We start from the raw sequence: 23,587 nt of genomic DNA on the forward strand, positions 1-23,587 counted from the left end.
AATGTTACTTGTCATAATGAATCCCTGTTAAACTTGCTTTTTCCAATTATTAAATGCTACTGTATGTCGAAAGCAAAATTATTTCCAAGTTGAAAAAACAATTTTAAAAAAGGAGCCTTTTTTTAAAATTTTTTATTCATTTGCTTTGAGTTTACTTTAAACACAATCTTTTGCTTTCACACAAGGTCTATTTAAAACACTGAAACAGATACACAGAATGCAACTGCCACCTGTTGTTCCCCCTCCCTTCACTTTTCATCTTTCTTTTTAAATCCATCAACAGCCAAGCTGCTTGCCGTCCTTTGACGTGCCACACATAATCCTTCTGGTGCCAATAAAATGAAACACGATAAAGTCAAGTACAGATATGGAACATCACCGATGGAAACAATATGTGTTCATTTAAATCCTCTTTAATTGTCTTAAGGTGACATAACAAAACAAAATATTCTTTGGTAACAAAAACAAAACAAAACATGGGCTTCTACACTTTTATTTTACACTTTAAGTGCATTGAGTTGTTAAACTGAGTGACTATCAGGTAAAATGCAGCACAGGTGGGATTTATACTTGCTTTTACCTCAAACTAAACTCCAGCAGCTTTTGGGTCAATTTGTCTCCCATTAGGTATTCCACTTTTTCTGTCTAGACAGCTTAACTTTTCCTGCTTTCAGAGGTGATCTCACTGTGCTCCGCCGCCTGTGTCGAACATCTTCTTACGGCCCTCCATACCTGACATGGCCTCCACATTCTTACGCCAGTCGCCTACTTCACTGGTAAGCACCTGAGAATGAAGAGAACCGGGAAAAAAGAAATAAAAATTCAGAAAAAAATGTTTTGATACTGAGAAACACAAGAGATTAGGAGCTAAGACGTGAGAGTGGTGATTCTGGTACCTTGTCCTGTTTCACATCCTCTTTCTTCACAGACTTGAGGTTGGCTCTGAGGTCCATTGAACCTTTGTGTTTGGAGCCCAGGAGGGCTCTCATCATCTCGTCTGCTGACACCCTCACTTTTCGCAGGGCAGGCTTTTTGAACTTGCCCCCAAGGTCCTGTACCTTCAGCTTCAGCTCATGGATCTAAAGCATTATGACGCAAAATGTATGAAAAAAACAGAAACAGGAAGAAAAAGCTCACTTTGTCTCCTTATTCTTTAGTTTTTTAGGAGAGTACATAGTGTAAAAGTGCTGCAATAATATTTGAGTAATGTCTTTCTGTTATATTGGCCGGCCTGTTCTGGTTTGACCTAAATATACAGTTAATAGAGAATTTAGCCCCCGATTTCAATGCAGACATTTTACAGATACAAAGGATATGCAGAGGTCTGGAGGATAAAAGAGACTTACATCTTTGTTATGCTTGCTCACTTTGGATTCACAGTCATATCTCTCCTCATCCACAATATCAATTTTTGTATGAAGCTGCTTGCACAGTTCCTAAAAGATCAGATATTGATAACATTAATATTATTATATTTTCTGCTTTACAAAAGCTGGTCTTTTGTGGCTTTAGAGAGCTTACTTGTAGTTCTTGCAGGGACTTTCCAGACAGTTGCAACGGAGGCAACTTTTCTCCTAAATAGCGTACTTTCTCCTCCTCCCTCTCTTGCCTCTCCTTCTCCAAATCCTCACAGGCTCTTGTTAGGAGCAGCATCTGATTGGACACAAATGGGTATCAATCACAGGACGAGGAAGTTTTAGTCTGACCGTGACAAAAATGATAATTTATGTTGGTTTTCATAAACAGTATGTATTATGTTATATGGCAGTGAGTTAAGTGTGCACTAAGAGTCAATGAAACTTGCAGCATGTGCATGGCTCGTCATATTGTTCTTATATAAAATAGTATTAAATTAATATCAAGTTTTGTTTTCATGGGGATATATAGCAAACAAAAAAAGGTGTGTAAAGGCAACTCACTTTGAGGGAGAGCTTGCGAGAAGCCGAAATCTTCGACTTCGGCTGTGGAGAAAGCCAAAGCACAATCAGCTCAGTGATTCTAAATCAAATATTGATTATTTAGGTCTGTAAGGTGATATTTACAGTGTCGAGTACAGTAAATAAAAGGCTAACAAAGTACACTGTATCTTTCAACTAAAATTAAACATTGCACATTGTATGGAAAGACCTGCGAGTGTCAAACTTGACTCCACTTACTGCAGTCACACATAAAAAGATAACGCTTTATTATTAGGATGAAGTCAAGGGGAAAGCTCTCAGGGATGCAGATAACAATTCTGACAGATAACCACTGTCACATCTTTGCTATGTGTGCAAGGACAATGTGTCCCCTGTCCATGCATGGAGGATTAACACTGTGGAATATAGCTGGCTCACCTTTTCCCCTCTGGGATTCATCGTTCTGGATCTGTCGTGCTCCTGAAACAGCAAGCAGGAACACATGAGGACGATGATCTTAAAGGCAACGGCAGGTTTACATGAGTGCATTATCTATTCTTATCCTTTTAGGAAGCGAGCACAACTTTCCCTTAAAAAACATTTTCACAAATATGAACCATACAGCAGGCATAAAAGGAATTTTCTTACCTCACTTCAACTTCTTGAGCAGAAACAAACACATGGAAGAAAAGAAAGTTTATTATTATTAGTATTAGTCATGTTTTGGTGTAATATGTCATCCCATTAAACTACACTGAAAATTAACCATGTATTTACTCCATCATGTTGATCGTCATCCCAAATATTAATTTTTTCATTCTGTATTTTTTACAGTTTAACTAATGACAGCTCAGCACATTTGTTAAGCGAATACATCAGCTGCAACATTTGTTCTGACAAAAAAAAGCAAAGCCAGACAGCAGCAGCTGCACACAGATTTTTAAGATCAGCTCTTTGTTAGGTTGACAGCATTTATGTACAAGTATGTACAAATTACTATATTGTACAGCTTTAACCAAAACAACACTGGCTAAGCACTGTCTTATTGTCTACAAAATCTATTTACTTTTTATATTTTCTGCTCTAATCTTGTAAGAAAATCAAAATTATATTAGTACCTTCTTGTTAGTCACTCTGGCAATATTCTGAGAAACCTTAACTAGGTAAAACACACAATATAGCATCTGTTCTTTTACCTGTAAATGAGCGTCTGTGGAGGTGAAGAGAGTCAAACGGCAGCTGCTGAAGACAATGGGCAGCTTTTTATGTGGGGTTGATGGCGAGTGGACAGCAGATATAACGTCTGGTCCCAAGAATGTGCTGGCAAGAGACCAAGCACTAAATATCACCTCCCCTGACACTGACAACACAAGGAAAGTGTAATAATAAATCCGTAGCATTGCCTTAATGGTATTGTCTAGAGATCAGCATTTGAAATGTTATCATTTTTCCCAATTGGAATAATTGGAAAAATTCACAAGCTGATATATTAGTAACAAATATTGTCATTATTATAAGTTCTCATAAAAAGGACATTCGAAAGCTTGCCAATTCTTCTATGTTGGTGAAGCCAGTAGCTATATAACCTAAGCAATTACATCAATTCATTATAGCTAAAGAGATTCTCTCAGTAATAAATATGCTGTTTATGAGAAACCTAAAGCCTTTACTGGGGCTAGCCAATGCAGACAATCATACTCTAAGAATAGATCAGGCCTCTTCACCATTGTACTCTGCTTTTAACCGAGTTAGCTGTGTCAACACATGCGGTAAGGTTTACTGCAGGTACAGTGAAAAAACAGAGTTTAATTCATTTTTTTTTCTTTTTACAGACAGTTGCAAAGAATCTGGGGTTTTCTTATCCAAGGTCTTTACATGACTAAACGGTTTACAGACTCCAGAGAAATCTCTGTGCGTATGACTGTATGAGCTCAGGAACACTTCTAAAAGCTTTGTAGAAAGCAAAAATCACTGCAAGCACAAATGGTCAAGACCTTGTTAATGCTGGATACAGCTTTCAAAGCAACATGCTGTCCTTTAAAATTTTCAGGAAATGGAAACTGGAAGTTGGTAAAGACAGGAAAAATCTGCTGTGTGACAAGGCATGTAACAGCCATTCATTTCCTGGGGTGAAATGAGCATCTTGGTGTAGAAAAGTCAGAGTTTCAAAATATTTGTTGTTTCATTTTAGGGTCATTTTTCAGTGACATTTGAAAAAATGACAAATTCTTTCTGTGAGAATTACCAAAACAGTCAAAGAAATCCCAACAGTGCACACTCTTTAAATAAACTACATTAAAAAGCAAGGCAGTTGCTCAAAGCTGAAGAAGGCGCATATACAAAGATTTCAAAACACAAACATCTACTGTCAACAATTCTTTGGCACGACTTTACAAAGACTCCAGAGTATGAGCGCTAATCTTGACCTGAGCGCTGACTCTTCTTGCAAATCACTTAACCCCTGAGCATCAAGTTTCTAATCTTTCCAGTGGCTTATACTGGAATAAAACTGATGCAAGCGCTAAGGTGTTTTTGGTAAACTGAGCATTAGCTACAAAGGGCATCTTCATATAGAGCCACATGTTACATGGAACAGTCAATGCTCCTTTGCTCTCTTGAAGGCTTCTCACAGATTAGAAATCATTGTGAAAATTAGTGAGAATATCTGTCAGCTAAAAGATGAGCCTGTCAGACATGGTTCCTTCTGACCCTACTTGACTTCACTGTAACGCCATTATAGACCGACCACATAATACCATTCAAGTTTAGTATCGCGGATGAGTTTTGCATTCTGTGGCTTTAAGAGCAGTGCATTCAGCAGCTCTTAAGTTCAAGATAGAGTATTAAATATTCATTGCTAGAAATCTGAAGATTGCTTGCCAGTATTATTGTTCAGTTTGTTACATCTCAAACTTCTTTGTCTTTGCAATTTTTAAATTAAATCAATATATATCTTACGTCAGCTTGTATTTGAATCATTTTACCCCAATAATTTCCATTAAATTCATAGACAACATAACTCTAAGAGCTTGGGTTTTTTTGTGCCAGTAAATATTCTTATGGCATACACTACCAACTTATCTGTCATATTAGCAGTACACTGCTTTCAGCGGTGGGCAAGCTAAAGAGACAATACCTCAGTGTGTAACGAGTGTCAGTAAAAGGAAGAAGATGAAGGGGACAACAAATGTCCTGTCATATTTTTTTTCCAGTGATCCTCAGCAGGTGGGAGCGCTATTTCTGATGCAACCCAACTCCCTCCTGTCTTTGCACAGGCACACGGGCACCCAAAAAGAAAACTAGGCAGGCCTTGGTATCGGGGAACTGCTTGTAATGCACTTTCTACTGGTGCTGCTTTCACAAATAGGTCAGTTACTTTTGGGCTTAAAGGAAAGAACAAATGGAAAATTATTTTTTTGAATTTAAAGAAGATATTTAAAGTTATATTTTGCATTTGTTGTATTTGTCATATGTTCCATAGTCCACCTGAACCCATGGTCATGACATAACAAGTTAAGTTATCGTGTGTATTGTGTATCAAATGTACTACTTTTTAGGAAAAACAAAATGAAAGTAATTTTTTTTCATTTACAGCCCTAAAGTACAACTTTGAGTTATTTTAATAATCATGTATTAAACTTGAGCATCAGAATGAGGGAATACCATTTAAGTGACTTTGACCGTGGTTATTGGCGCCAGATGGTCTGGTCTGACTATTTCAGAAACTGCTGATTTTCCCCACATGAACCTCTCTAGGGTTTCCAGAGGGTGCGTCAAAAACAGGCACATAAAAAAACAGGAAATGAAGAACAGTCCACTAGAAAAAAATGCTTTCTTAATACTAGATGTCAGAAGATAATGCGCAGACTTTTCAAGCCAAAATGACAGTACCTCAAATAACCGCTTGTTACAACCAAGGTATGCAGAAGAGCTTATCTGAAGGCACAAACACTTCAAACCTTGAAGCACATGGGCTACAGCAATAGAAAAACCACACTGTTGTCAGTTAGGAACACAAAACGGAGGGCACAGTTTACACAGTTTACATTGACCCCACCAAAACTGGTTAATAGAAGATTGGAAAAAATGTTTGAGTTTGTGGGGTCAGATTTTGACATAAACTGCATGCCAGTATGAAACCACCTGCCCTTTATCAATTGTTCAGACTGGAGGTGGAGATGTAATCGTCCTGGGACTTTGGGTGTGTTCGTGTCAAATAAGCATTATTTGAATGCCCCAGCCCTCCTGACTATTTTTGCTGACCATGCCTCCACAGTCACCAGATTTCGATCCAAAAGAACACCTTTGGGATGTCGTGGATGAGCAGGCTCACATCATGGACGTGTACGGCTCACGAATCTGCAGCAGTTGTGTGATGCTATCACATCACTTCCCTTATCAAGCTACACTCTGATAAGAAACATTTGTGAGGCTCTTTTTTCTTTCTTGTGTATTTTTAGTATCTTTTTTTAATATATAAGTGCCTTGTCTTGAGTTCTGTGGAGCAGGGAAATTATTTTACTGCTATTGTTAAATAATCATCATTATTACCATTGCATTAAGAATATAATCTGCAGCATGGATATTGCATTCAGAGGTTTAAACAGTGTCTCTTTCAGAAAGACTGAGTTGCAGGCTGACAGGAAGTTGTTTGCAGAAGTGAAAGCAGTTATTTTGAGGAGCAGGCCAGACGAGGCCATTTGAATTACTAGGTTATTCAAAATGATCATTGCTGTAACAGAGTAACAGATAGCTTTAAGAAGGCCTTAAGATGCTTATGCACACAGTTATTATGTTTAGTAGAGGTTCTTGATTAAAACATTTATTTAGTAAAAGTCATATCCATAGTTTCAGTTCGATTATTACATATACGAGAGTGGTTTCTGTCTCTCTGTCTGGTGAGGGGTCAGGAGCTAGTCGCGAGGTGAAACAGGGTGCAATTGTGGTTAGCACACAGACGCAGACACACACACACTTTTAGTTAGATTCATTTATGGGGGAAAGTTTAATTATGTTTTGCTGATGTTGCAAAGAGCAGTTTGTCGCAGAACTGCTGCTGAGGTGTCAAGATGACAAGCGAGCATCCGGCAGTGACAGGATGCACCTGTTATGAAGATGGAAGACGATGTTCTTTTTAAACTGTGTTAAAAGGTCATTGTGGTTTTGATTTGACGTATGTATATATCCTGTCTGTGACGTATGAAGGGGGCGTCAGTAAATCAAGCCCTGACGGTATAAAATCTGTGTATGCTTTGAGGAAGTCGAAGACTACTTGCTGTCGGCGTACAGAGTGTCTTCCCACACGTGTGTATTCATTAAAAATCATTGTTTGACCAAGAGCTTCTGGACCAAGGGTGGTTTGTACTCTCCTTCCTCAATTTTGAACCTTAACAGTTCCCTTATAAGTATCTCATAACTGGCAGGGTCAAAGAGGCATCCTGAGAGAAAGCACAGCTGGAAGCAAAGTTAAAAAATTCAAGTTACTGAAAATCTGGTATGCCTACGCCCACACACCGGATTATTCTGGGGGGGATAAAGCAGTTACATAGCGAAGGTTCACACAGGAGGTTATACTGCAGCTGCAGGTACAGTCCAACTCAAAAGAAAAATCCTGGGCACATGGCAAAAATGGGACTTTTTTGTTGTAAAGCAATCGTCTGAAGATGGTTAAGTCTGGATTAAAATGAGATCGCAAAGTGGCTTTAGTGTGGCGTTGAGGTGTGGTAATCTCACAGCTGCACCAGCGTCTCATGTGAAATCCTATTTCGCTTGTGCAGGAGATGTCCGGCAGGGGGCGACAGCGATTCACATCAGAGAAGATGCTTGCTTTTACGCGTCAGTCATTGACAAGTCAGCGGTAATACAGACGTGACTCTGAAGCAGGATCTTTAAAATAAAGACTCTCACTCAAGAAACTTGGAGAAATATGTTGAAATATGCTGTAAAAGAAAAGTCAAAAGATTTAAAAAAAAAAAAATGTACAGGTAATATTATAAACAGTCACTTGTCACAGTAGGAATCTAAATTACTTAGCAGAAGCCTTTCAGTGGATATTACAGTAGCATGTGGATGCTGTGCCTTTTACTTTATGAAATCAATCATCAAGATAGTGCCTAATAATCGAAAAATGTTTCAAGGCAAGTCCAAAGAAGAAAGCGCTGATGGTTAAACTTCGTACAGCAAACTTTGGAGTCGCACGCTCCGCTGAGGTTCCAGCTCCTTGAGATAAGAAGTCTTCTTTGGATTTTGATGTGTTTATCTGCTCTTTAAGCCAGAATGTTTAACATTAAGGTTGACAGCTAACATTTTAGTGTTAAAAGGACAGTACCTTCAGCTTCACCTTCTTATATGGGATTAGAATAGCATATTTTTCATGTAAAACAGATTAAGACCTGTAACTGCTATCATAACAGATACAAGATTACACAATATGCTCTAAGGCATGTGTTTTATGGCACTGCTTTATCGACACATTTGCAAATTTAAGATTTGAATTTATTCCCCCTTTTTTATTGACATTATGTGAGTGTGTTATATGGTCTGGCAGAATGCACTGCACGCCTAGAAGCATTATAATCTTATAATATTCCATGTGCTCCTCGGTTGCATGTTTGCACATAAAAACATCAAAAGCCTTTGCTCAGCATGCTCTACAGTGCGGCATGCGTAAATATACTGTTAAATATTTAGTCAGGACTAAACCAAAGTTGAATTTGCTTTATATATTTGTAGATTTGTAGAGAGAGAAACGTGGCACTCCAACAGTAAGAAGATTTGTTGGAACATTTTAAAGGGCAAAAAGGAACTTCCAGCAAGAGGAGAAAATCTACTACAAAGGTTGCATTACAACGACAGAGGCCATAAAACCATTAAAAAGGGTTATGTGATTAACTTATATAACATCTACTGTTTGGGTTATCCCTAAATAAACATGACGTGCTGGAAGAGCTATTTATCCATGATTTTATCTATATGTTGTGTTAGAGCAGATACTTTAATAAAATAATTTCAATAAAATTCAAACCTAAATTGTGTTCAGGTCCTTCTCAGCTTGCTAGGTGCAGGGGAAAAGTGGACAAGCGTGAGCCGTAAGGATCGCGTGTGCTTTTATTTTGAAAGCCGTTTTCCGTTGTCGCACGAGGTACTATTGGCATTGATGCGCCTCCGACTGCACAAGAAGCACTTTGTCTGAGGGGAAAGAGGTGAGGGAGGGGGCGGTGTCGATAGAAGAAAGACGGGGAGGTGGAGGGGAGCTGAGTCGGAATTAGCTGGTTAACTTGCACCGCAGACCCCCAGTCCAGGATCTGGGCGATAACGCGCGGTGATCGTGGTCGTGGGGGTCGAGAGAGATCCAGGTGGAAAGGAGTGGGACATACAGAATCGGGATGCAGCAGGACGCGGGGTTTGGAGGGAACACGCGTGCCTCCTCACGAACCGCGCGCTGTAATGGAGATGGTGATGCACCAAGAACAGAACAGCAGATTCCTGCAGAGCCACACACGCTGCCCCACAGCCCCGCGACCCAGCGCCAGCCGTTGCAGGGATAGACGCTGCTCGCTGTTAAAACCTCGCCAAGAAAAAAACGGATTTCCAAACTGATGCTCGAGCCAAACAACTGGATAACAGACTACCTTGCTCCTCCATTCATACCCCCACCGCGTCTGCGGGATGAGACGGGGATTCGGGACGAACAGAGAGACCTGCTTTGAAAAGACTGCGTTTCACACCACATGCTTCGCTCTGCTGGTGGTTTTGAGAAACAGATAAGAAAAAAAAGAGAGGGATAGAAGGAAAATAAAATAAAAGGGAAAGATGTTTCTGCGATGCTACCGCGCCAAATTGTCGGCGTGGGCCGCTCTGTGCGTGCTGGTGCTTTGCTGGTTTTACGTTTTCCCTGTCTACAGACTGCCGAGCGATAAAGAAATAGTGGAGGAGGTGCTGAGGCAGGGGGAAGACTGGCAGAAGAACCAGACCGGCATCGATTTGTACAGGTTCGACTCAGAGCTCTGAATTTCCTTTAATAAGCTTCAAGCTGTGATTGGCAGTGTGTGCGCCCCCCCCCTTGGATTTAAGTGTGTTTCAAGAGAAGATGAAATGATTAATAATAATTTTAAGGCTTATTGCTGAATGTAACAGATTCCCAGGAAAAAATAGGCCTCTAATTTCAGTTTCAATTTCGTAATTAATACATGCTTTTAATATTTTGGTGCTTTAAGACCAACAATTATGACAAACAAAACCATAATTCTAAAGGGAGTAATTCTAGTGTATTACAGTAGTGTCTCAGCCATAAAGATGACCACAGACAAAGCAAAAACAGAGCTCTGAGTGTGTTAGTTACACAGTAGCAGCTTTATTTATATCTTATTAAACATTCTCAGAGGCAAAGCTGATTACAGGGTAATCAGAGAAAGTGACCCCTGAAGAGCACGCCTGCTGGAGGATGTGATGCTCACTTGGAGCTGGGTTGTTTCTGTGGTTCTCTTTTAATGGAGCTATAAAGACCTTTTATAGGTTGATGACTTAGATTTGCTTGCTTCTTGGGAATTAACAGAGGGGGGGAAAGGCAGTTTATTAGCTTGATGTAATGATGTAATATAGTTAAAGTATCTAATTTAGTTTAGTCACCAAAATTGGTGTTTCCTCCTTTCTCCACAGGAAGCTGCTGTCAGAATGCTGCGATCCGAAGCGGATGTTTGCAGTGACCAAGGAGAACTCCCCTGTGGGCAAAGTCCTGTGGTACGATGGCGAGTTTTACTACTCGCACACCGTCAACAACAACACGTACTCTCTCTTTGTACAGGTATACTGATAAGTAACGCTCTTATGTTTCTCAGAAAATAGTGCTGTGTGAGTTGCTGTGACGGTCAGTTCACATACGAGTCCTTCCTCTGGGTTTTATTGTGGGGTTTTGACTTTCCCACATCTAGAGATGCATGTTATTAAGACCGGCAGCTGTGTCTTTGAGATGTGACTGAGACCAAATAACTGAAAATTGATTTCTGTCCTACCCGGTGCATTACAGATGTGTTGTGGTGACTGTGTTAGTGTGAAATCTAGCTGATCCATAATGGAGGAGGGGAGAGGATTACAGGTCTACAGCTCTTAGTGTGGACAGGAGTCGATATGAAGATGTGACGGGATTAGTGGTTTGGGGCAACTTGAAAGCTGAAAAAGATAATACAGTTAGTTATTCCCTGCAATTTCCTTTTTAGCTTTTTTTTAAACATTAAAAAGGCTCCTGCTCTGACCTTTTATAACACTCAACTATATAAGTCTTGTTCTGGTTTTCTTTCTCCACTTAAGTCTAGGACAGTGTTGTTGCGACACTACTTAAAACTGGAAAGGGGCGCGGCTTCAAGGTCTTTCTTCTTTGCTCTATTTTCACTTAGGAAAAAAGGAAAGAGGGTTTTTTGTGTTCATGAGTAGAAACAGCAACGAAAGGGGAGCTATAGGTGTAAGTGCTGTTGCTGTGTTTACCGTATTGAGTTCTTTCTCTGAGGCTTTAGATCTGCAGTCAAATATCCTTCTTGGTACATGTGATGAATATTTTACCCTAATTTCCAGGCATGAGCTGTGCATGTTCTTTCATGAAGGACAGGGGGAGGTGAGTGTGAATAATTAAATAAAATGACCAACCTAGGCACTTGTGTGTGTTTGCATTTGCATTTAATTTATTGGTTTAAACATAGACTTACTGTCACCGGACACTTTATTAGGTACAGTTTGTTAGTACTAGCGTGAACTGCCTTAATTATTTGTGTATAATATATTTAACACGGTACAGGTAACATTCATCAGAGATTTCCATCCTTATTGACATGACAGTATCACACAGTTGCTGTATATTTATGTGCTGCACATCTATGACGAGATTCATCCAGTCCTCCACGTGCAGAGTGCTCTGATGCATTGAGATCTGGTGACTGTGGAGGATATTTCAGGACAGTGAACTTATTGTTATGTTCAAGAAGCCAGATTGTATTTTATTGAACTTTGTGAGAAGGTTCATCCTGCTGAAAGTGGCTATTAGAAGATGGATACACTATAGTCATAAAGGAATGGACATGGCCAGCAACAATACTTGGTAGGGTGTGGCCGTAAATTATCCTCAGTTGATACAAAGGGGGCCTAGAGCGTGCCCATAAAACGTCCCTCACACCATTACGTCACCACAACCAGCCTAAAGTGATTTTGTTGCTACAAGCAGAATGAATTCATGCTTTCATGTTTATGCCTAATTCTGAGCCTGCCATAGTGTTGACATGCTTCACGGTCTGGTTTCAAATTGCAAAATAAAAACCACATTGATATCAAATCGTGCCGGAAGAATTGTGATCGTATCGTAGTGTTTCTGGGGATTCCCACCTTTAGTACATGAGCAATTGTGAATTACTCAAACCAGCTTTTCTGACACCAACAACCATGCCATGTTTAAAGACACTTAAGTCACCCTATTTCACTATTTAGTTTGACCAATGAGTTGTTGTCATGCGATTGTCTGATTAGATATTTGTGTTCACAAGTAGTTGACTGTACTACATGCTGCAACAATGCGATTTCATTGCAGATAAATCACTTGCAAATGTAAAAGAAAATGTTGAGCTAAAGAGAGAGATATCATCTGCGCATAGCAGTAGATTGCATACTTCACCTCTCCTATTTCCTGTTTAGCAGAATCTATGCATCTTTGCTCCACATAATCCTCTAAAATCAGACTACATTGCTTTATCCAAATTAAATCTGGCACTGTGATTTCATTTGTGGAGATGAACCTGCAGCTGTTTACACAACCAATTACAGGAAAGATTTCTTAAGCAACAGTGGCACAGAAAGACAGGATCCTGTTTTTCAAATATAGATATGCTGGTTTTCTTTTTTTTTTTTAGATGATGGCAAAATAAATGTATGTGTTTTGGACAAATCAAGCAGTTTGCAAGACCTCGCCTTTTGTTTTGGTGATGTGTCGGCTATAATCCAAATCACTGTTTATTTTTTATTTTTTTTTAATTCTAATGGAACTATATACCTTGGTTTTGAGATTTCCAAAACAGCCCCGTTTTCAATTAAGTATACTGGGAGCGTTGCTTTGTTTCTTACATTGAGAGCAGGAGTCTCAATCTCAGATGAGCTGGGGTCGTTTCATTGGAGGCCCACGGTAGTGTTCGAAGACTACAAAAAAAAACCCCACAACGCTGAGTTTTACACAGTTCAGTCTCATAGGCTGTTGTGATGAGCTGTCCGGGATCCTGTAGATCTAGGTTCAGGATTTTTAGCTCCTGTGTCATGTCTAAAAGGAATGCCAAATCCATTATCCATTTTGGATCATTGATCTCAGGAACATCCAGTCTTCCAATTTCCATGAAACGCTTGAAATACATCACTTCAGCTCTTAACTTAAAAAAATCTTTTTAACACGTTTCCCCTGCTGAGCCAACGCACTTCTTTAAATTGCAGTACATACAGTGCCTTAGTTTGTTCTCAAAATGCTCAGAATTGGCAGTGTTTTTACACATTTCAGGAGAACAGACGTGGTATGTTTACATGTCGAGCATTTGCTGCATGTTGATGTATAATGCAGTGCAGAACCACTGTTGGATCTCCATTTTCCTTCTCTACGTTTCTCAGTACCAGTGCCAATGCCAGTGGTAATGCACTTCATACCAAGTCACTCAATAATAATAGCTCTTTTTTCAGGACATAGGAGACCAGCAACTCACAACATGCAAAGAGAGCAAAAAAAAATCTAAAATGAGGTTTTCAGCTGATATTCTTTAGATGTACAGATAGTGTGTTAGAGTCTTATTACAGGCAAAGATGATGGAGTAGTTTATGACATTTTCTGCAATGTATATTGTGTATATGTATGTATATTAAACCAGTTTTCCACTTCATGTACTTGTTAGTCGACATGTGTGGCAGACAGTGCTCAGAACACTGTAAACAGTGGAGCTGAACATTATTTCTATTAGAAAACAGTGCGATAAGGTAACACGGTGGGTTTTGTGTTTTTAAGTGAACTGACTCTATAGTGACTGTTTTGCCCAACATTTCTTTTATTCCAAGTGTGTTTTTCTGACTAAATACTATGATTAGGTCTTTATATTCTATGTGTCATCTTTTCATTTCCCTGCTCCTCTCTAGAGCCATGTCCTTGTGTCCATTGCATATTTTTATGGGGACCGTTTCACTTCCTTAAACCTATATTGTGGCTAGTTATGGTTCCCAGTAAAAAGACAACTGATAGTTTGGTGGGATGTACTGTGCTCAAATTCAAACACACAAGCACTCCCTTCTTCTCAACTCCCATTGCTGTGATTGCAGGTCTGAATGCCGACAAGCAGCCACGCTGCACCAAGCTGGCAGCAGCTACAGTATCTGGGCATGTGCCAGGGAATGTGCCAATTAGGGCTTTGACAGTTAATTGCTGGTTAGTTCAGTGACTGAAACAGAGCATATATACATACAGCTCAGTGAACTGAGCAGTAGAGTCCTATAATCTTTTTTTTATGTTTACTTAGTGATGTCTTTCCTTTTCTCTAGACCTTTGACAGCGTATGGAGCACAACTGACTGAGTGAAAAATCTTATATGCACATTATAACACCAAAAAATAGAACAGAAGTCCAACACTAACTACTTAAACATGTTTTCTCTTTTATATCATGTTAAATTTGTCTTTTCAGTCAGTTGGATAAATCAGGTCAACTTAACAAGCCAAAGAAAAGATATGTCCACGTATTAGTAAAAGATTTGGTTTAATGTAAGTAGTTGGTGCTGTTGCTAAAGAAACAAGTGTCTTCCTTTAGAGCTTTACAGCTTTAGCTTGTTTTTCTGGTTCCTGTCCTCTTCTTGGTTTGCTGTTAAAGGTCTAAAAGAGACTCTTAAGGGCAAAGAGTCTGTGTTTGCGTCTCTATACGTGTGTGTGTGTGTGTGTGTGTGTGTGTGTGTGTGTGTGTGTGTGTGTGTGTGTGTGTGTGTGTGTGTGTGCCTCAAGCGGGTGCACTCTGAGGGGAATAATGAGAACAATTGTTTCCACTGTCTCGCTTAATCCATTCCCTTGAGTTAAATGCAGTCAATGCACAAAGAGAGGACATTTCTTTTGGGTGGTGTTTCAGTGTCTTCTGCAGCAGCTTTAATCCTGTCCTTAATAAGTTTTCAGCTGTGGTGATGGTAAGATAATGATTCACTGCAACAAAATTGATTACTGGTAGTGACTGGTAATTGTTGTTGTCACTTCCTTGTTGGTTGTTTATTTCAAATGGACTACAGTAAAGTGGAAAACGGAAGATTTTAAAGTAGAAATTTTGGGGGGGGGGGGGGACATGGACACCATATCCTCTAGATTAAAAAGGAGAGGGGCTGTGAGGTGTATTGTCAGCGCTCACCTAAAAAGTCTGCATCTCTGTTGATATGGAGGTGCTTTAGTGGAAATGGTTCCCTGGAAAAGGCACCAGCAATGTTGAAAGGTATATACAGGTTAGAGCAGTGCTCTCCATCAACTGGAATATTGGTGATGTGATCCTTGGCTGCTCCAGTCTGCATGCCAAGATACTGATTCATAATTTGATCTGTGATGCATTTATCAGAAAGTAGGAATATGTGTGCGTGTTAGAAAGCACTTAGACGTAGACAAAAGTGCTTATGTGAATGGCTGAATGAGTGAATGAGGCATGTTGTGTAAAGCAGCGGACCCCAACCCCCAGGTTGTTTGGTACTGGGCCGCAAGAGTTGAGGCTGGGGTGCGAAATTCATGGTTTATTGGTTTCAATGTGCTGTACATATAGAGATGCTTTTTGGCATACTGTAGTTGTAACACGTGATTATTGAGTTACTGTTGCTGTCATATCAGCTTAAAATCTGGCCATTATCGTTGGATCTCTGGCATCAACAAGGCATTTTCGCTGAGAACTCCTGTCATGCAGTGGTTGTATGGAAAAATCTCCATAGATCAGCAGTTTCTGAAATTCTCTTGCACCAACAACCATGCCACGTTTAAAGTCCTGGATAATACACAGAAACTGTGTATGATCCATCTCTATTACATCAGCCTGCCTCAACTCTTCTTATCACTTTGCTGGTTTTGTCGGTCAGCACCCGGGGGCTATAAAGGCACATTAGCACTAGGCCCGGGGTGTTACATCATGTGTTTAGGAGCTAGTGGCTGTGTGCATTCTAACAAAGCTTAATGTTGTCTCCTGTGCAGGAAAACCCTTTGCAGCTTCCCCTGAAGAAGTGTGCGGTGGTGGGCAATGGCGGCATTCTCAGACACAGCAAGTGTGGCAGGGATATCGACCAGGCCGACTTTGTTATGAGGTAAGAAACAAAAAACACTCCAAATTTGAATCAGCAGTTCCCCAGAGACCTGCTAGATACCATCAGTGATTATAAGAGCTGGTGTCGATTTCAACAAAGAAGGAAGAACAGAGACAGAAAAATGGGCCACAGTGAGGATGAGAAAGAAAAGAGGTTAAGCAGAAAAAAAACATCTGATGGGGTATGTCAGATATTTATCTTCTGTTGTGTTATACTAGGACTATCGATTGTATTTTATAAACAAGCTGATTGTCTTGGCATTTTTAAAAAGTAATCAAAGACTTGAGACTGAGGAGGAGACCAGGGGGGGAAAGGTACATTTTCATCAGTTATAAGGGCAGTAGAAGTTCAAGTTGAAGAACTAATGTACCATCAACAGTCAACAGACCTCGTGCATGCAGAAAAATGCATGACATATGCATTTCAACTAAAGGATGACCTTTGAGAGCGCCAAGAAATAGTGAATACTTCTGGATAAACACTTGATACAAGCTGCATTTGCACAAACGTCTTTTAATTCGTGGTAACTGACGTATTCTGGCTAGGTATGTGTCAGTCTAAACACAAAGCACAGCTGATTGTCCGCCTCGAGAAAACACAACAGAGCATTTTTTTGCTTTGAGCGACAGTGAAGTGAAACTGTTTCTGTCTTATGTTTAAATTAGGTTTTCTGTATAATGTTGAGTATGTGTTTTTTGTCTGTGTGGTTAGTGGTTATCTTTTGAGTCACCTTCTAAATTTACTTTGACTGTTGGCCCTATTCCAGGAAGAAGGTTTAGGTAACAGCTGTATGTCTGTTGAGCTGTCTGTTAGCTTTGAGTTTTCTCTTCCAGAAAGAGAGTTAACTTAAAGGTACAGTAAGCATTTTTGAGTTTAATTAATAGAAAAAAAATACTCTACTCATAAATATTCATTGATCCATTGTGCAATTACATCTTCCAACAAATCATGTATTTGCATAAACTTAGATTTCTGTCCATTAAAAATAATAGGAGCGTCCCCCGATTTGTGGAAGCCACCATGTTGCCCCACCGTTTTGATTGCTGTGGCGAAGATGAACATCACTGTTCCACCTAATTGCATTTTATTTCTGTGTCTAGAAACCAGCCACATACATTTTACTCTCAACAAGCAGCGGGTGCTGTAACGCAGTCAGTTCTTCTTTTACTCTTTTACTCTTATTCTGTTTTGTGGATCACAAGGTTTAAAACTACTTATAAACACACACACACAAAGTAACTCTCCCAGAGTGCCAATTTCGGGTCACTTTTGCTGGTCCAAGCCCGGGTAAAGGAGCAGGGCTGGAATTGTGACATTAAAAAAAACAATAATTGCTAAAAGAAATTTAATTTATAGTTCTAAATAAATTCTAAATGCATTTAGGACGTTTTTTACTCACTTTATATCTCTTCCACGATGTTATTTCTCTCTCCAACAACATAGGTTACAATTAGATTAGCATGACCAATTATGCAAATTAGGTGATGACGTCTTTTAGCGACTTCTAGCGACTTTTAGGACAGCCAATAGCGATTTTCCTTACTGAGGAGTTGGCAACACTGATCATGATCTCTTTGTCATTATGCCTCTTCCTGCTCCAGCTCTGCTCTTTCTTTCTTCGTCATTTCCACTTCACTTTGTTCTTCCTATCCGCAAGTCCTGTCAGGTCTGAGCCAGTTACCAGAGTAACAGACATTTTCTTCCATAAACTCGCTTTCTCTCTGACTAAATTTCCTTCCTCATTAAGTTGCTGTCACAGTGCATAATACTAGAGTGAATAAACAGAGTGAATTAATTTAATTTACCACATTTTCCGCACTATAAAGCGCACTTAAAATCCTTACATTTTCTCAAAAATCAACACTGCGCCTTATAATTGGTGTGCCTTATGTATGAATTCTACTTGTGCTTACTGGCCTCAAACAGATTTTATGTGGTACACGGCACTCAAAAATCTGTCAAAAAATGTTTTAGTACAACTTTGGTAAGCTACAAAGCCGCTCCACTTGATGGATAGTCAGGAGTCCTGCGGAGTAATCTGTGTCCAAACCTCCGTCTGCTTCAGGTCCCAGAGCCAAATGAACACTGCGGCATCACTGAGAGTTAAAAACTGTCTAAATTCGTTCATTTATAATAAAATGATCAGCGTTGCTGCTTTACCAGGTGTGAATTGAGTTTAACATCCAGGCATGAAAACGGAATTTATTAAATTTAATGGAGTTAGAAGTTAGCAGGAAGTTAGCTCGCTAGTTTCTACCTAAACATGATATAGCATGTTCTGACTGAGAGATTTCTGAAAAAATTAAAACATACAGCTCTGCTATCACTTCCAACATAAATGAAGACAGAAAACTAAACAACAGTGATGTTTGCAGGGTTACTGAAGTTGCACTAGCTGGTATATAATGATGTGCTACGTGATCGCTAGTGATACAGCTATGTTAGCATAATGCTAACTTTTTTCCACTCGATAAAAATTAAACGGACCATTAAACGGACCAAACTTCAGTCAGGAGAACAACTGAGATAATCTACCCACAATATGAGGTTAGTCATTAATATACTGCAACAACATGGAGCAGCTGCAACAGAATTCAACATTAATGAATCAATGGTACGGAAGTGGAGGAAGCAAGAAGAATGAGTTCAGTAAAGTTTGACTTATCTGACTGTTTTGTTTTGCTTAATGTGCCTTATAATCTGGTGCGCCTTATGTATGAAAACAGACCCGTTTAACGACAGTGCGCCTTATAATCCAGTGCGACTTCTGGTCCGAAAAATTTTAGTGAATTAAGTTTATGTTTTTACACATGCTTAAATCCTACTTAGACATTTGTTATTTTACCCCCTTAACCATCACCGCTTTATAATCAGTTGTCAATGTGAGAACGAAGACAGTGATTATGGTACATTTCTTATCAACTCAGGAAAAAACCTGGAAAAACTGGTCTCCATTTATTTAACTCTGTGACTCTGGGGACAGCACAGAAACATTAACTTATTTCTCTGGAAAAAATGTTGATATACTTTAGCAATCATTATTTAACTCTGTATAAAGCTTACGGCAGATAACACACTGATCAACAATCTGTCATTTGCCATACTGGATATCATTCACGTTGATTTAAAAAAGATAAGGCTGTCACAGTTGGGATCTTGGGGGTGAATATGTGAAATAAATCGAGTCGAATTGAGTTCAAGAATCTAAAACAGAACTAAATATGTAAGTGTTAAATTCAGCCTCTAGACACCCTGTGTTCTGAACATTTCACGGTGACAGTTGGTCACAGGCTGAGATGCAGTCGTTAAATTATGTAAACATATAGTGTCTGACATTCAGATTTAATGCGACATGACCATTCAAACAGCAGTCGCTTTCTAAAACATCAGAAATTTATTGGATTCAGTACCACATACGAAAGTGACCTAGGTCAGATTTGAAAATATCTGATTTTTTCTTTTCAAACTGTCATATCATAATCGGATATGGGTCGCATAGGGTCAAAAAGGTCAGATTTGATGCGCTTTCGCCTGCAGTGTGAACGTAGTCAAAGTGACTCTCTAAAAAATTAAGTTTGGTAATAGGTGACCACAGAAAGTATAGTGTTTGTGATCATGAGCGGATCAAGCAATTTGAAATGACTCCTTTTTCCCTTCCTGTTTATTAAAAAAAATCTCATAGCCTATAGTGACCACATTGTTATTCCTCGGTCCACTGGATTAAAATGGATGCTCTGCTCTTTATTTACCTGTTGCTATGGTGAATCTCAGTATTAGAGCTCCATTAATGATGGTTTTCTTTCTCTACTCACGCATGCACTTAACTTGGGCTAAACATGTTCAGAGCTGATCTGCCGTTGTCCAACTGAAAACTCAGACTCGTGTTTGTTCTGTTTATTTAGGTGTAACCTTCCACCGATCTCAAAGGAATATGCGGAGGATGTGGGCACAAAGACACATCTGGTTACAGCCAACCCAAGCATCATAGAGAAAAGGTAAACAAGTTGGAAACTGCACCACTGTCGCAAACACTAAGCAAATGTACATTTGTCACTTGACCAGAAACACTCAAAGTCAAAGTCAGCTTTATTGTCAAAGACCATATGTACAGTCTTACACAGGAATTTGCTCCCATGGCCCTCAGTGTACGCTAAAAATATAAAGACAAAAAAGGAAAAATAATAATAATAAAATAAAATAAAAGTCTTATGTAAAACACAATACAATACTATACAATTATTTAAACAGCAGTGTCCAAGACAATCATAGTGATTGTGGGCAAGTTCGTCTGGGGCAGTCAGTGAAATGGCAATGGTGGTGGGTCAGAGTTTGTATGTTTGGGGGGGGGGGTTGGAAAGCATGTTAGCCGGTTGAGTTGAATGGCGCTGTCGGGAATGTTATTGTTAAGCCAAGTTTCCACAAAGACGAAGACACAACACTCTCTCACTGACTTCAAGGTGGACCGAAGTAAGTGTACATGATCCAGCCTGTTGTCCAGGGAGCGCATGTTGAACAGTGCAATAGTGGGAATAGCGGGTTTGTGTGGATTAGCCGCTAGCCTGCTCCAGATGCCTCAGCCCTTACCCCTCTTTTGTCTCCTCTCGCACCGCCTGAGACGTTTCCACTGTAGGTGAGGTCTTGTGGCAGGGGTTGCTAATGGTAGATGCCCCGACGTTTCCACTGTGGGCAAGGTGTAGTAGCAGGGGTCGCCGATGGTAGATGCCTCCGAAGCTGCAGTTCGTCAGTGTGGTTCGTAGCTCTTCTGTGATTAAAAAGTTAGTGGATTTGCTTCTCTTATTTTGAGAAGGAGCTCACGACTATATCAGTGTTGTGAAAAACAAGAAAAAGAGCAAAACAAAGACAGGAACACTGTTTTCCGCACCGCCATCTTGGATCATCACACAGATTGTAGATGGGGGCAGGAAAGCATCCGTCTGAGGACACAGGCACAGACAGATGGAAAAGACTAATGGACTGAGTTGTGGAATGAATGTGAAGGCATGAGATATGCAAGAGTTTACATATGGGTTTTGCAGAAGACACAAATTATAGCTGTAATATGCATAAGACAAGAACAACTCAGCCCAGAGCTACTAAACAATAAGTAGAATATTTGCAGAAGCAACACTAGGCATTGTAATCAGGGTTTAAAGAAACATAAAAGACATCATAATAAATAATAACTTGTAATAGCAGTAGTAATACAAAGCCTTTTCTTTTCTTTGTCACATTGTCTGTTTACTCGAAGCTGTTAAATGTTTGTTAAATGTTAAATTGCTGAAAAGTGGTCACGAGTGTTAGTCTAATAGGCCATTGTAGTTTATAGATTTATTGCACCAGCATAGCAAGGTCATTTCCTTTAACAACTGGCAGAAAGAGAAAGCAACTGAAGAAAGCAATCTTTAGTTTGGAGAGAAGTCACCAGGTTAGCGATCACTCTAAAGTATACAGTTATGCAGTCATCTTTTTATCTATCTTTCTCTCTTACTCAGATTTCAGAGCCTTCTGTGGTCAAGAAAATATTTTGTGGATAGTATGAAGGTCTATGGCTCGAGCTACATCTACATGCCTGCGTTTTCCATGAGGCCTGGCACAGACCCATCACTGCGGGCATATTACACACTGGCAGATTCCTCCTCCAACCTCACCATGCTTTTTGCCAACCCTGAATTCCTACGCACAGTGGGTAAATTTTGGAAATCCCACGGTGTGCACGCCAGGCGCCTATCCACAGGGCTCTTCCTGGTGAGCTTAGCCCTAGGACTGTGTGAGGAAGTCACAACCTACGGCTTCTGGCCGTTTTCCGTCGACCTGGATCAGCGACCGGTCAGCCACCATTACTACGACAACATCCTGCCCTATAAATGGTTCCATGCCATGCCTGAGGAGTTTGTCCAGCTTTGGCATCTGCACAAAAGCGGCACGCTTCGTGTGAGGGTGGGACGTTGCGCCCCTCAGGAAGGAGGAAGTTAGAGCACCTTGAAAAGTGAAGCGATTGCACACAGCTCCATCTGTCTCCCTACGCATTCCTGCTGTAAACCCCCAATCCCCACCCCCACCCTAGCCCAGCTGATCCCTAATTACTATGAGAATGTCCTCCACCCATATGAGCCACACTAGGGAAAAAGGAACACAGTGACACATGCAGGCACGCACTCACACAGCATAACATATTTACACATTCCTGAAACTAGCCATATCTACCTGTGTTTCTGAAATTGTGTATGTGTGCATGGTTGAGTGTCTGTATGGAAAGCATCATCTGGGACTAATACATGTGAAAGTATGGGAGTGGATGGTTGGGGGATGGATTTTGTGCACTGACTGTGTGTAACTGACAGAAGGGGCAGCTGGAGCACATTCCCCTCTGGGACTTTGTTAATCAAGAATAAAAGAAGTGGAGGGCGGAAAGGGGGACAAATAAGACTAAAAGACTAGAGATAATGGTAGTTCCTAGTAACTTGAATAGAAGCTAAATTTAATAGAGGAAGGGAAAAAAGGTAAACTTTGAAGTTGAGTCATTAAAAGCCATCGGCCAAGATTTTAAATAGTCTAAAAATTTTACGTTTGAACCTGGACCTCTCTTCCACTGAAGATTACCAAATTCAGTTTCCGTCTTAGCTTCACTTGCTGTCATCTGCATTTTATCCTCGTCAAGCTACATCTTTTAGCTTGTTGCTGCTAAGGATGTAAGCTTTATCTAATAACGAAAACTCAATTGAGTGCTGAGGTGAATAAGATGACTCTTGATACATATTCATACTTCAGAGTATGCTGGATTAAAATAGGTGCTCTGCTGTTTATGTCCCTGTTGCCAGGATAGATCATGGTATCATTAGCTTGATCAAGGAGGGCTTTTTTTTCCACCACTCACATACATGCCTAACTCAGGGTGAACATGCTCCGAGTTGACTGAACTAAGTGTTATCATCCTTTCTAGAGCCAAGAACGGAGTTTCCCATCTTTTATTTAATCAGTTAGACTCAGTGTTTGATGAATCTGTCTTCTAGAACAGGACCAAGGGGAACATGGGAAAAAACTAGAAGTCACACACACATATACACTAGGGGTGCAACGATACTCATATCGATATTGAACCGTTCGATACAGTGCTTTTGGTTCAGTACGCATATGTATCAAACAATACATCCATCCATCCATTCGCTTCCACTTATCGTTTTCAGGGTCGCGGGGGGCGCTGGAGCCTATCCCAGCTGTCATAGGGCGAAAGGCGGGGTACACGCTGGACAGGTCGCCAGTCTGTCGCAGGGCTAACACATAGGGACAGACAACCATTCACACTCACATTCACTCGCACATTCACACCTAGTGGCAATTTGGATTATCCAATTAACCTATCCTCACAAGCTGCAT

General features: G+C 40.1%; 2 protein-coding genes across 3 annotated transcripts; one reads left to right on the forward strand and one right to left on the reverse strand.

The window, feature by feature from the left end:
• Positions 1 to 397: 397 nt before the first annotated feature.
• LOC113009631 (troponin I, slow skeletal muscle-like) lies at positions 398 to 3,171 on the reverse strand. 2 transcript variants are annotated; one of them, XM_026148073.1, is made up of 8 exons: positions 3,095 to 3,171; positions 2,547 to 2,559; positions 2,337 to 2,378; positions 1,920 to 1,961; positions 1,522 to 1,653; positions 1,347 to 1,436; positions 897 to 1,079; positions 398 to 784 (listed from the first exon to the last, which is right to left on the reverse strand). In XM_026148073.1, exons 3-8 carry the CDS (start codon positions 2,355 to 2,357, stop codon positions 683 to 685), a joined length of 570 nt encoding a protein of 189 aa, XP_026003858.1. In that variant the 5' UTR covers positions 2,358 to 2,378; positions 2,547 to 2,559; positions 3,095 to 3,171; the 3' UTR covers positions 398 to 682. The 2 variants fall into 2 exon arrangements, with proteins under 2 accessions (XP_026003858.1, XP_026003859.1); XM_026148074.1 differs by having other exon boundaries at positions 2,547 to 2,556; positions 3,095 to 3,162.
• Positions 3,172 to 9,125: 5,954 nt separating this feature from the next.
• On the forward strand, positions 9,126 to 23,305 carry st8sia1 (ST8 alpha-N-acetyl-neuraminide alpha-2,8-sialyltransferase 1). The gene is made up of 5 exons (XM_026148002.1): positions 9,126 to 9,889; positions 10,557 to 10,701; positions 16,104 to 16,213; positions 20,116 to 20,208; positions 21,706 to 23,305. Exons 1-5 carry the CDS (start codon positions 9,711 to 9,713, stop codon positions 22,184 to 22,186), a joined length of 1,008 nt encoding a protein of 335 aa, XP_026003787.1. The 5' UTR covers positions 9,126 to 9,710; the 3' UTR covers positions 22,187 to 23,305.
• The last annotated feature ends 282 nt before the right edge of the window (positions 23,306 to 23,587 follow it).

This window comes from Astatotilapia calliptera, chromosome 17, assembly GCF_900246225.1.
Source record: "Astatotilapia calliptera chromosome 17, fAstCal1.2, whole genome shotgun sequence".
In the NCBI taxonomy this organism is placed as follows: Eukaryota; Metazoa; Chordata; class Actinopteri; order Cichliformes; family Cichlidae; genus Astatotilapia; species Astatotilapia calliptera.

Coding starts and splice junctions, on each gene's coding strand:
- LOC113009631 (XM_026148073.1), bottom strand. CDS start 2,357: ATGAATCCCAGAGGGGAAAAG. Junction 1,654..1,919: donor CTCGCAAGCTCTCCCTCAAA/GTGAGTTGCCTT, acceptor GTGTCCAATCAG/ATGCTGCTCCTAACAAGAGC. Junction 785..896: donor AGGATGTGAAACAGGACAAG/GTACCAGAATCA, acceptor CTTCATTCTCAG/GTGCTTACCAGTGAAGTAGG.
- st8sia1 (XM_026148002.1), top strand. CDS start 9,711: ATGTTTCTGCGATGCTACCGCGCCAAATTGTCGGCGTGGGCCGCTCTG. Junction 9,890..10,556: donor ACCGGCATCGATTTGTACAG/GTTCGACTCAGA, acceptor CTTTCTCCACAG/GAAGCTGCTGTCAGAATGCT. Junction 16,214..20,115: donor CAGGCCGACTTTGTTATGAG/GTAAGAAACAAA, acceptor CTGTTTATTTAG/GTGTAACCTTCCACCGATCT.